The 13,800-nt window shown below is 43.1% G+C and overlaps 1 protein-coding gene across 1 annotated transcript in view; it reads left to right on the top strand.

Annotated features, from left to right (window-relative positions):
- Nucleotides 1–8,927, top strand: part of rhogb (ras homolog family member Gb) — a 17,382-nt gene extending 8,455 nt beyond the window's left edge. Inside the window, exons 3-5 of the mRNA XM_084073993.1 lie at nucleotides 4,621–4,791; nucleotides 5,658–5,843; nucleotides 8,574–8,927. Of these exons, the coding sequence (XP_083930119.1) occupies nucleotides 4,621–4,791; nucleotides 5,658–5,843; nucleotides 8,574–8,663 (447 nt within the window). The 3' untranslated portion in view covers nucleotides 8,664–8,927. The remainder of the gene's footprint in view (nucleotides 1–4,620; nucleotides 4,792–5,657; nucleotides 5,844–8,573) is intronic.
- Nucleotides 8,928–13,800: the final 4,873 nt, after the last annotated feature.

The following is a 13,800-nucleotide window of genomic DNA, read 5'->3' as shown; positions in this document are numbered from 1 at the left end:
CACACACACACACACACACACACAGACACACACACGGACGGACAAAGTGAAAACATACTCTCCACCATGCCTTCGGCCTGGCGGAGACTTTGGCCTTGGGTCCACTTTCTGACATCTTCTTTAAGAATGCGGCACCAGCTTCATCAACTTGAACGTCTTCTAGTTCTTTAAGTGATCTGTAGCGTCTCCTCTTACTGGTGTAATGTGCTCGTTGATGTTGTCTTTCATCTATTGAATACTGTGACCAGTGCCTTCTTTTCCTTTCCATGTTCTTTACAGACTCTTGTACTTTTTCTTCCAGAGAATGTAGCAATCTTTGCTGTGTCATGTTGTCAGCATTTGTGGCTCGTCTTCGTTTTTTGTCATTGTCTCCGCCAGAGGTGGAGAGTATGTTTTCACTTTGTCCGTCTTTGCTTCATGAACAAGCAAAGGCATTGCGCCTTTGCTTCTTCATGAGGTTTCAGACGATGATTTCCTGCTTCTTCAGTTTGCGTAATGAGAGTTAGTTGCATTGTGTGATCTCAGCTGTGACCTCTGTTTGTACTGGAAAGTACTGTTCCTGAATGATCCTGTCTAAGCTATTGATTACCTCACTTCCAAAGACATAAATAGTCTTTGGAAGTGACACACCTATTTATAGGATTTTATTTCGTCATGCGTCCCTCTAGCCAATCAAAAGCATTGGTGACAACATATTGTCACGTGTCACGTGAAGCTTGACCAATGTTAGCTTGGCTAGGGGGGGGGACACACAGCAGGGCGGGAACGAAAACATACTCTCGAGACAATCAGGCATTATGACGTCATCACGCCCCAACAATACCATTTAGTGGACTAAATCTGTTGTGATGCCCCTTATATGGAGTGTTATGGGAGTGTCTGCTCTGCTCATACTGATCTTCTAGGTCAGTGGTTCTCAACCAGTGGTCTGGGGACCACCAGTGGTCTTTGAGGGGGTTCCAGGTGGTCCCCGGCCAAATGATGAAGAGAGGTGGAGAGGGTCCCCAGCTAAATAATGGAGAGTTGGTAACCAAATGGACCCTTATAGATCTATAACTCTTGAGAGTGTAAAATGAAACCAAATGGACCCTTATAGATCTATAACTCTTGACAGTGTAAAATGAAACCAAATGGACCCTTATAGATCTATAACTCTTGAGAGTGTAAAATGAAACCAAATGGACCCTTATAGATGTTTAACTCTTGAGAGTGTAAAATGAAACCAAATGGACCCTTATAGATGTTTAACTCTTGAGAGTGTAAAATGAAACCAAATGGACCCTTATAGATGTTTAACTCTTGAGAGTGTAAAATGAAACCAAATGGACCCTCACGGGTCCATTTGGTTTCATTTTACGCTCTCAAGAGTTAAATTATTGTTAAACATCTGCATTACTTAATTTACAAGAAGTAACACAATTATAGAATGTAGAAGAATTGTTATTTTGATCAACATTTGCCTGTTCTCTGTCCTAATGTTCTCTGTCCTAATGGAACTAACATCAACACATCATGGATAAGATCTCATCCAATGACAACAACATATATATACATTTATATATATATATATATATAGATATATATATATACTAGAGTTTCGGGGGGCTACGCCCCCCTCAACCCCAGCCGCGCACGGGGCCCAGCGTGGCCGTGTGTATATTGGGGGACCCAAGTCGCCGGAGTGAAACTGGGGAAAAGTTTTTTTGAAAAAGGAAAAAATTTGAAGAAATAATATTTGTTATGTTTCAGGGGGTCCACAGGGGGTCCGCGGACCCCCTGATGGTCCACTGACCCCCTGTGGAGTGTTGGGACGCGCGGGGACACCCCTGGAACATTGCGGACCATTTCGGTGTTTTTTTTTTTTTCATGAAGGTGGTTGCTTGTTTCTGGCGCAGGCTGTGCAAAACTGGCAACCCAGCGCATGCTGCCGCACGTTAAAGTGGCGTAGCGTCATGAGGGTCAGTGGGGCCGTGGCTCGGTCAGTGAAGACCCTGTAGTGCGGATGATATGTGGCATACAGGGGCAGATTGTAAATCCACAGAGGAAACATCCGTGGGCTACCATTGGTTCAGCGATGTGTGCGGTCGCCCTGCGGCCCCTCCTCCTCCACCAATGTGCAGTATTGAGAGCCCTGACGTCACAACAATTGGAGCGATGGGCACTGCACTGTGGTTGGTTAGGGTACACCTAGGGCCCAGGTAGAACCCAGTTAAAGCCTGCATGGGCAAACCCAGTTAGGACCCGCCTTGGTCCCACATAAACATGGCTAGTTGGGGCCCACCTAAGGGCCAGGTAGAAGCTACTTATAGCCTGCATGGGCATCGCAGTTGGGACTGAAGTGGATGCCGCTGACATTGCTGACATGGGGTCCATATGGTTTAGCCCACCTTGAAACCATATGGGAACTACGCTGGCATGCTGGCTGTAATGCAAACGCTGCATCATACCTGCAGTGTGTAGTTTGATGTTGTGTGTGTAGCAGATATACCTGCAGTGTGTAGATCAATGTCCATAGGAAAGTCAATGCCCAGCAGTGTTTTTTTTCCCCAGCAGAGTTTCTAGTGTCTCTGTGTCTCTCTGGAAGAGGTTGCACATGAACTCTGCAGCCGCACTGAGGCGCTCCAACCCAAACACTCTGACATTAAGCTGCTGCACACAACAAACATCAGCACCACGCTGCTGTTTGTCCAAAAGACACAATATCTCCTCTCCCACCGACGTCATGTGTTCATGTAGCGACAGCCGTACAGACTCCTTTTGACACATTTTACGTCGTTTATCCAGCTCTCACTGACTGTCCACATCGGGCTGTTATTTTCCTGCGATCAAGTCAACGATGTGAGAGATTAGCTATGACAGACGGACGGACAGGGGGTGAAACATAGTCTTGCGCCATGCCTTTCGGCCTGGCGGAGACAATAAAAAACCGAAAGTAAAGGAAATGGCCATTTCTGCAACAGAAGTAGTCAATAAACTATGCTATGAAAACATGGGCCACATTGGCAAAGAATGTAAGAAAGAGGCAATCATGTAGGAAATAGCCGATCTCCAAGCTTACAAAGCCTCTCAACGTGAGGCGTTTCGAGCTTGTAGATCGGCTATTTTCACAATATTTACTTGTGGAACGGAGTGAAACAGAATGGGGGGGTCCCAGATCAAGTACGTGTATTTGGGGGGGGGGGGGCGGCGTGAAAGGGTTGATAAACACTGCTCTAATCGGGGCGAAATTATCTGAAATTACTACATGACCATAATGCAGGCTAACATGCGTTGCACGGGGCGGTCCTGCCATTACGTTAGTTACTGTAGTTGCTGTGGAGCGACATAGTTCTCCAGAAGACACACACAAACATACACCATGTACAATGGACGAACTGAGCAGCAATATAGACATTCACCACACGAACGTGCATTGTTGACAAAGTGATTGCACAGCCGCTGCAGGCATGACAGCCAGGTTAGCGTTAGCGACATGGCAGCTATCACAGCGCCCTGTCCGTCGTGCTGCAACTGCGTGTGATGGCTACAGCAGTAACAGCAAGCTGTCTGCGATGCCATTGTCTGGAGACTGCTGTTAGCGTGACACGACCAATGAGAGTGAGCGCTGTAGTTGTTGCTAAGATACGGTGGCGTCTCTGCCCCATAGCTTGTAGATCTCTCACACATGATTGGCGTAGGCTGCGTTGCCAGGTCTGACTTTGTGTCTAAGCAATGGTCGGCTTATTTTTGCGCGCCTTTGGGCTCGTTTGCATTGTGCGCACGGCAGCGCTTGTTTAGCGTACGTCAGCGCGACGTGGCAACGGACGTGGCAACGTGAAAGGTGATTGGCTGGTGAAAAGAAACACCCGACGTTACACCAGAAATGGTGCCTGGAGAAAATGGTGACCAAAAAAAAAGTTTGGAAAAAAAGGAAAAAAACCCCGCAGCGGCTGGCTGGTGTTGTGGTGATGAGGTCGTGCGCACGGTAAACGGTACGAAGCGGGCTCCCCTTCCGTTTTGTCCGACATTTGGTGAGTAGAATTAATTATGTTGCGCGGTGGAAAGGGTGTAGTGAGCAGTGAGATGTCCCCTACGCGAGGCGTAAATTCAGCGCGGCCGGCGTGGCGAGTCAGTAGGCGACATGTGGTCTGGCGGTGCGTTGTTTAGTCGATAACAGAGCTGTGGGGTGTCATCACCGAGGGTGCGGAAGTTGCTCGCCATTTATATAGTTAGATATATATATAACATATACAACAACATATATAAGTCTTGAGTCTGAGAGTCTGAATGTCATCAAACGGTGGCTCTAACCCTAACCCTGAATAATAAATAATGGACCTGGATGTGAAAACAGTTGAAAACCACTCCACACACACACACACACACACACACACACACACACACACACACACACACACACACACACACACACACACACACACACACACACACACACACACACACACACACACTCTTCTGGGTCCAAGTGTGTGTTTTGCCAATAAGTGCAGTGCTGTGTCCCTCACTGTTTAACAGATCTGAGACACAAATAACTGTGTGTGTGTGTGTGTGCGTGTGCGTGTGCGTGTGCGTGTGTGTGTGTGTGTGTGTGTGTGTGTGTGTGTGTGCGTGTGTGTGTAGGTGACAGTAGACGGGCGGGCAGTCAGTCTTAACCTATGGGACACAGCGGGCCAGGAGGAGTACGACAGGTTGAGGACCCTGTCTTACCCTCAGACACACGTCTTCATCGTCTGCTTCAGCATCTCAAGCCCCGCCTCCTACGAGAACGTCAAGCACAAGTGGCACCCAGAGGTCAGGAGGTCAAGCACGCACATGCACGCACGCACTCACGCACACACACGGACGAACGCAAGAACGTGCACACACGCTCGAACACACACAGACACACGCACGCACGTGCGCACGCAGAGATCTTGTATTTCTATATTTCACCTTTATGTTTTTTTCTCTCAACGCGTCACATTGCACACGTTGTGATCTTGTAGATCTGCTATTTTCAAATAGTCTAGGTGTCACGCTCTGCTCCTCAGTCTCATGTTAGACTCATTAAAACACACGTCTCTGCTTCTGGTGACTGATATTGTCCTTCTAATGAATGTTAGACTCATTAAAACACACGTCTCTGCTTCTAGTGACTGATATTGTCCTTCTAATGAATGTTAGACTCATTAAAACACACGTCTCTGCTTCTAGTGTCTGATATTGTCCTTCTAATGAATGTTAGACTCATTAAAACACACGTCTCTGCTTCTAGTGACTGATATTGTCCTTCTAATGAATGTTAGACTCATTAAAACACACGTCTCTGCTTCTAGTGACTGATATTGTCCTTCTAATGAACGTTAGACTCATATCGCCCAAAAAGATAAAGAAAATCCATCTTTCATCGCCCCCCCGCCCACTTCGCCCGATCGCCGGCTCTCATAGACTTTCATTATATTTTGGGCGATGTTGCCCGGCATCGCCCGAGAGTTGCCCGCTGTTAAAACGCAGGGTTAGACTCATTAAAACACACGTCTCTGCTTCTAGTGACTGATATTGTCCTTCAAAATAAATTGTGTGTGTGTGTGTGTGTGTGTGTGTCTGTCTGTCTGTCTGTCTGTCTGTCTGTCTGTCTGTCTGTCTGTCTGTCTGTCTGTCTGTCTGTCTGTGGTCAGGTGTTCCATCACTGTCCAGGTGTACCAGTTCTCCTGGTAGGTACTAAGACAGACCTGAGGTCAGACACAGAGACTCAACGCAAGCTGAAAGAGCAGAACCAGAGTCCCGTCACCCACCAGCAGGGGGCAGCACTAGCCAAACAGATCCACGCCAGCAAATACCTGGAATGTTCCGCTCTCAACCAGGTAATAAATATCTGTTCTTTTATTAGTCATTGTTATCCTCCGAGGCCCTAACAGTTTATTTCAAACCGGATCTCCTCCCACAGTTTATTTTTCCCAATTTAGTGCCATATGTCATAATGAGCGGCTTCACCGGGAATTTTTCTCTCAGAAACCGTAAGGGCTAGAGTTACCAGACTGGGAGGTTCATGATTTAGTGCGAAATTATTAAAAGATATTATATTCCTGGAGTCCTGGCGACAGCGACCCGCGACTCGCTTCCGCGCAACCACACACTCTGCAATTGCCCTGAATTGCGACGCGTCTAGTTATTATAATTATTCTCTCTCTCTCAACCTAATAAATATCGGTTCTTTTATTAAGACATTATTCTATCCATTACGCTTTCAATTAATCGCATGGCCGAACCTCTTCTTGGCTTGAGATGACTTTAATTCTTCTCTTGAATGTGTCTCCAGTATCAAAGAGACTCCTTGTACAGTACATGTACAGTACATGTACAGTACATGTACAGTACATGTACAGAACATCAAAGAGACTCCTCACTCACAGCCATCTCAGAACGGAGCCGAGGATTTCATTCTTATTTTCCTTCTGGGAAATTGTCTGTGATTAAAGGGGAATTTTACCCCATGGTTTTCTTACCTTTTCTATGATGTTATGATATGCTAGGGTGAATGCTACAGTAGAGATTTACCTTTTCTATGATGTTATGATATCTTAGGGTGAATGCTACAGTAGAGATTTACCTTTTCTATGATGTTATGATATGCTAGGGTGAATGCTACAGTAGAGATTTACCTTTTCTATGATGTTATGATATGCTAGGGTGAATGCTACAGTAGAGATTTATCTTTTCTATGATGTTATGATATCTTAGGATGAATGCTACAGTAGAGATTTATCTTTTCTATGATGTTATGATATCTTAGGGTGAATGCTACAGTAGAGATTTATCTTTTCTATGATGTTATGATATGTTAGGGTGAATGTTACAGTAGAGATTTACCTTTTCTATGATGTTATGATATCTTAGGGTGAATGCTACAGTAGAGATTTATCTTTTCTATGATGTTATGATATGTTAGGGTGAATGTTACAGTAGAGATTTATCTTTTCTATGATGTTATGATATCTTAGGGTGAATGTTACAGTAGAGATTTATCTTTTCTATGATGTTATGATATGTTAGGGTGAATGCTACAGTAGAGATTTATCTTTTCTATGATGTTATGATATGTTAGGGTGAATGTTACAGTAGAGATTTATCTTTTCTATGATGTTATGATATCTTAGGGTGAATGCTACAGTAGAGATTTACCTTTTCTATGATGTTATGATATGTTAGGGTGAATGTTACAGTAGAGATTTATCTTTTCTATGATGTTATGATATGTTAGGGTGAATGTTACAGTAGAGATTTATCTTTTCTATGATGTTATGATATGTTAGGGTGAATGTTACAGTAGAGATTTACCTTTTCTATGATGTTATGATATCTTAGGATGAATGCTACAGTAGAGATTTACCTTTTCTATGATGTTATGATATCTTAGGATGAATGCTACAGTAGAGATTTACCTTTTCTATGATGTTATGATATCTTAGGGTGAATGCTACAGTAGAGATTTACCTTTTCTATGATGTTATGATATGTTAGGATGAATGCTACAGTAGAGATTTACCTTTTCTATGATGTTATGATATCTTAGGGTGAATGCTACAGTAGAGATTTACCTTTTCTATGATGTTATGATATGTTAGGGTGAATGCTACAGTAGAGATTTACCTTTTCTATGATGTTATGATATCTTAGGATGAATGCTACAGTAGAGATTTTGTGAAATCTAGGGAGACTTCCGGTGGGACGTTCAAGACAATCACGTTGCATAGTGTATGAACGTCAGATCTCAAAAAAAAGAAAAAAAAGCTATTGTGATTTAGCACAAGGACCATAGGCAGCGTTTTTAGTTCAGTCAGAAAACTCACCAATAATTTGAACCAATATTTTATTATGAATGTGAATACAAGTGTGGATATAACAGGAAGGTAAAGAAACATTATGTTAATGTGTTTCTGAACAGGAAGTAAAGAAACATTATGTTAATGTGTTTCTGAACAGGAAGTAAAGAAACATTATGTTAATGTGTTTCTGAACAGGAAGTAAAGAAACATTATGTTAATGTGTTTCTGAACAGGAAGTAAAGAAACATTATGTTAATGTGTTTCTGAACAGGAAGGTAAAGAAACATTATGTTAATGTGTTTCTGAACAGGAAGTAAAGAAACATTATGTTAATGTGTTTCTGAACAGGAAGTAAAGAAACATTATGTTAATGTGTTTCTGAACAGGAAGTAAAGAAACATTATGTTAATGTGTTTCTGAACAGGAAGTAAAGAAACATTATGTTAATGTGTTTCTGAACAGGAAGGTAAAGAAACATTATGTTAATGTGTTTCTGAACAGGAAGTAAAGAAACATTATGTTAATGTGTTTCTGAACAGGAAGGTAAAGAAACATTATGTTAATGTGTTTCTGAACAGGAAGTAAAGAAACATTATGTTAATGTGTTTCTGAACAGGAAGTAAAGAAACATTATGTTAATGTGTTTCTGAACAGGAAGTAAAGAAACATTATGTTAATGTGTTTCTGAACAGGAAGTAAAGAAACATTATGTTAATGTGTTTCTGAACAGGAAGTAAAGAAACATTATGTTAATGTGTTTCTGAACAGGAAGGGATCAAAGACGTGTTCAGTGACGCGGTGCGGGCGGTCCTCAGCCCCCCGGCCCCCCCCGCCAAGAAACCCTGTGTCCTCCTCTAGACGCTCCATGGTTCCAATCCTACACCGGTCTCTGTGTGTGTGTGTGTGTGTGTGTGTGTGATTGTGTGTGTGTGTGTGTGTGTGTGTGTGTGTGTGTGTGTGTGTGTGTGTGTGTGTGTGTGTGTGTGTGTGTGTGTGTGTGTGTGTGTGTGTGTGTGTGTGTGTGTGTGTGTGTGTGTGTGTGTGTGTGTGTGTGTGTGTTACTACATGTGTGATGGCCAAATGTCCCTCCCCATCTATCTATATATCTCAGTGGTTCTCAAACGTTTTCATGTCAAGGACCCCCAAATGGACACTTATTAGCCCACGGACCCCCATTTGAAATGATAAGCCAGGGACCCCCATAAGAGAAGATTTTTACGGCTCTATAGCGGTGATTCTCAACCATTTTAATTTCAAGGACCCCCAGTTTGACATGCATTAGGGCTACAGACCCCCATTTAATGGCATTTATATCTCTGGGACCCCAATTCATATTGTAAAATCAATGTTAAGTTCCCCCTGGAACTCCCTCAAGTATCCCTGGGGGTCCCCGGACCCCACTTTGAGAACCAACGATCTATCTAACATAATGAGTTCTGTTATCATCCCCAGGAATTACATTGAGGGCAGCCCCCCCCCCCCCCCCCTCTATTATTGCCCCAAAAATAAATGTCATGTCACTGTCAATGTCACTCAGTGTGCACCAACTACACTTGTTAGAAGTGGTCATGTGATGTAACCCAGTGGTTCTCAAAGTGAGATCCAGGGACCCCCAGGGGTCCTTGGGGGTGTTCCAGGGGGTCCCCAGCTAAATTAGTTAAAAAGTATTTTAGATGTTTTATTATTATTAGTATTATTATTTTATAATATTAGGATATTACAGGGTAACGGCTCAACCAAACCTTTAGCAAAGTGTCATTGACATCGCTATTTCCTCTTCCTGTCGCTGACTTCCTGTCGCTGACTTCCTGTCCATCAACACAGGACCAGATTGGGTTCATCCACACATGTACGTCAGTTGTCGTACGGAAGTCGGAAGTCCCGTCCACTCTCATGTTAAGTCCACTCCCATGTTAAGTCCACTCCCATGTTAAGTCCACTCCCATGTTAAGTCCACTCCCATGTTAAGTCCACTCCCATGTTAAGTCCACTCCCATGTTAAGTCCACTCCCATGTTAAGTCCACTCTCATGTTAAGTCCACTCCCATGTTAAGTCCACTCCCATGTTAAGTCCACTCCCATGTTAAGTCCACTCCCATGTTAAGTCCACTCTCATGTTAAGTCCACTCCCATGTTAAGTCCACTCCCATGTTAAGTCCACTCTCATGTTAAGTCCACTCTCATGTTAAGTCCACTCTCATGTTAAGTCCACTCCCATGTTAAGTCCACTCTCATGTTAAGTCCACTCCCATGTTAAGTCCACTCCCATGTTAAGTCCACTCTCATGTTAAGTCCACTCTCATGTTAAGTCCACTCCCATGTTAAGTCCACTCCCATGTTAAGTCCACTCTCATGTTAAGTCCACTCCCATGTTAAGTCCACTCTCATGTTAAGTCCACTCCCATGTTAAGTCCACTCTCATGTTAAGTCCACTCCCATGTTAAGTCCACTCTCATGTTAAGTCCACTCTCATGTTAAGTCCACTCTCATGTTAAGTCCACTCCCATGTTAAGTCCACTCTCATGTTAAGTCCACTCCCATGTTAAGTCCACTCCCATGTTAAGTCCACTCTCATGTTAAGTCCACTCTCATGTTAAGTCCACTCCCATGTTAAGTCCACTCTCATGTTAAGTCCACTCCCATGTTAAGTCCACTCCCATGTTAAGTCCACTCCCATGTTAAGTCCACTCCCATGTTAAGTCCACTCCCATGTTAAGTCCACTCTCATGTTAAGTCCACTCTCATGTTAAGTCCACTCTCATGTTAAGTCCACTCCCATGTTAAGTCCACTCCCATGTTAAGTCCACTCCCATGTTAAGTCCACTCCCATGTTAAGTCCACTCTCATGTTAAGTCCACTCTCATGTTAAGTCCACTCTCATGTTAAGTCCACTCCCATGTTAAGTCCACTCTCATGTTAAGTCCACTCCCATGTTAAGTCCACTCTCATGTTAAGTCCACTCCCATGTTAAGTCCACTCCCATGTTAAGTCCACTCTCATGTTAAGTCCACTCCCATGTTAAGTCCACTCCCATGTTAAGTCCACTCCCATGTTAAGTCCACTCCCATGTTAAGTCCACTCCCATGTTAAGTCCACTCCCATGTTAAGTCCACTCCCATGTTAAGTCCACTCCCATGTTAAGTCCACTCCCATGTTAAGTCCACTCCCATGTTAAAGGGGAAATCCACCCATTTTCAATATTTAACTATGTCATTAATATAGCATAAAGGAGTTGTGTCGAAATAAGAAAAAAGTTCCCCCCTTTCTGTATTGCCTTGAACTGGAAGATTGATTTTGGGTTTAACATGGCAAATTACAACACGATGAGTCATCATGTTGTAATTTGCAATGTTAAACCCAAAATCAATCCTCCAGTTCAAGGCAACACAGAAAGGGGGGAACTTTTTTCTTATTTCCACACAACTCCTTTATGCTATATTAATGACATAGTTAAATATTGAAAATGGGTGGATTTCCCCTTTAAGTCCACTCCCATGTTAAGTCCACTCCCATGTTAAGTCCACTCCCATGCTAAGTCCACTCCCATGTTAAGTCCACTCCCATGTTAAGTCCACTCCCATGTTAAGTCCACTCTCATGTTAAGTCCACTCCCATGTTAAGTCCACTCCCATGTTAAGTCCACTCCCATGTTAAGTCCACTCCCATGTTAAGTCCACTCCCATGTTAAGTCCACTCCCATGCTAAGTCCACTCCCATGTTAAGTCCACTCCCATGTTAAGTCCACTCCCATGTTAAGTCCACTCCCATGTTAAGTCCACTCTCATGTTAAGTCCACTCCCATGTTAAGTCCACTCCCATGTTAAGTCCACTCCCATGTTAAGACCACTCCCATGTTAAGTCCACTCCCATGTTAAGTCCACTCTCATGTTAAGTCCACTCCCATGTTAAGTCCACTCCCATGTTAAGTCCGCTCCCATGTTAAGTCCACTCCCATGTTAAGTCCACTCCCATGTTAAGTCCACTCCCATGTTAAGTCCACTCCCATGTTAAGACCACTCCCATGTTAAGTCCACTCCCATGTTAAGTCCACTCCCATGTTAAGTCCGGTCCCATGTTAAGTCCGGTCCCATGTTAAGTCCACTCCCATGTTAAGTCCGGTCCCATGTTAAGTCCGGTCCCATGTTAAGTCCACTCCCATGTTAAGTCCACTCCCATGTTAAGTCCGGTCCCATGTTAAGTCCACTCCCATGTTAAGTCCGGTCCCATGTTAAGTCCACTCCCATGTTAAGTCCGGTCCCATGTTAAGTCCGGTCCCATGTTAAGTCCACTCCCATGTTAAGTCCGGTCCCATGTTAAGTCCGGTCCCATGTTAAGTCCACTCTCATGTTAAGTCCACTCTCATGTTAAGTCCACTCTCATGTTAAGTCCACTCCCATGTTAAGTCCACTCTCATGTTAAGTCCACTCCCATGTTAAGTCCGGTCCCATGTTAAGTCCACTCTCATGTTAAGTCCACTCTCATGTTAAGTCCACTCCCATGATAAGTCCACTCTCATGTTAAGTCCACTCCCATGTTAAGTCCGGTCCCATGTTAAGTCCACTCTCATGTTAAGTCCACTCTCATGTTAAGTCCACTCTCATGTTAAGTCCACTCCCATGTTAAGTCCACTCTCATGTTAAGTCCACTCCCATGTTAAGTCCACTCCCATGTTAAGTCCACTCCCATGTTAAGTCCACTCCCATGTTAAGTCCGGTCCCATGTTAAGTCCACTCCCATGTTAAGTCCACTCCCATGTTAAGTCCACTCTCATGTTAAGTCCGGTCCGATGCGCGTCTGAAGTGCATATCCGGGTTCCGCTTTTCATTGAGTAACGGAACCGAAACAAGGGCTGGCAACCCTAGCGTCAACTTGACGTACATGTGTGGAGGATGCACCCACTGACTGATTGTTGACAAACATTCATGAACCTTTGTGCATATTATACTATGTCATGTATGTGTCATGTATGTGTCATGTATGTGCATACTATACTATGTCAAAAGCAGTAGTTCTCACAGTGGGGTACGAGGACCCCCCTCGGGGGCCCTGAATGGGTTCCAGGGGGTCCCCAGCTAAATGAAGTTTATATCGCTCAAAATGACTCATTTAATAATTTGTCTTTTCAAAAACAGAACATTTAGAAGGCGTTAAATGGTCGACACAGGATGTAGTGGAAGGTCTTTATTTTAGAAATGGAATGTTAATGTTATTGAAAAGTCAAATTACGGCTAACGAAAGCTACTGTACACACACACACACACACACACACACACACACACACACACTCACTGTTCTTGTCATGGCAGAACTTTTTTATGATTCTTTTTTTAATTTATCAAATCTTTAATGTTTGTTTGTTTTTGTTTATTATAACGAGATTTAATAATATTATAATATGTGCCTTTTTGTATTTCTGTGCTTTAATAATACATTCCTGTGAAAATAAATGTGTACCACATACACACAATTATCATTTAAAGTGTTTATTTGTACCACATTACACACAATTATCATTTAAAGTGTTTATTTGTACCACATTACACACAATGATCATTTAAAGTGTTTATTTGTACCACATTACACACAATTATCATTTTCATGGTTTTAAAGAAGAGAAGTTGACCCCATGGGCCACAGGTTGACCTTTTGGGCCAGGACTTTCTATTTCTTCTTCCGGCTACTTCGATGAAAAATAAAAAAATAAATCATTTTTTTAAGTCGGAAATAATGAATTTAACTTGAAGGTTAAGGATGATTTTATTTTAATATAGTACATGAATAGTATAACTGTCTGTGAAATATAACCCATTTATTTCACAAAGTAATGTATTGTCAAATTACCAATATTTGTACAAAGTTTAGTCTGGGAGTCTTCGGCTTGGATCCTGGACAACAGCGGCGCGGCCACTGAGTTCTCTATTCAAATCAACAGCCAATGAAGAAAAGGGTGCGGGATGACAGCAGCCGGGTTAAAACTATTCCAGAACCTGGTGGT

The sequence above is a fragment of the Gymnoscopelus microlampas genome (assembly GCF_963454915.1).
Source record: "Gymnoscopelus microlampas genome assembly, chromosome: 12".
Classification (NCBI taxonomy): Eukaryota; Metazoa; Chordata; class Actinopteri; order Myctophiformes; family Myctophidae; genus Gymnoscopelus; species Gymnoscopelus microlampas.
Note: the sequence above shows the minus strand (reverse complement) of the source record. Positions and strands in the feature narration are given on the sequence as shown.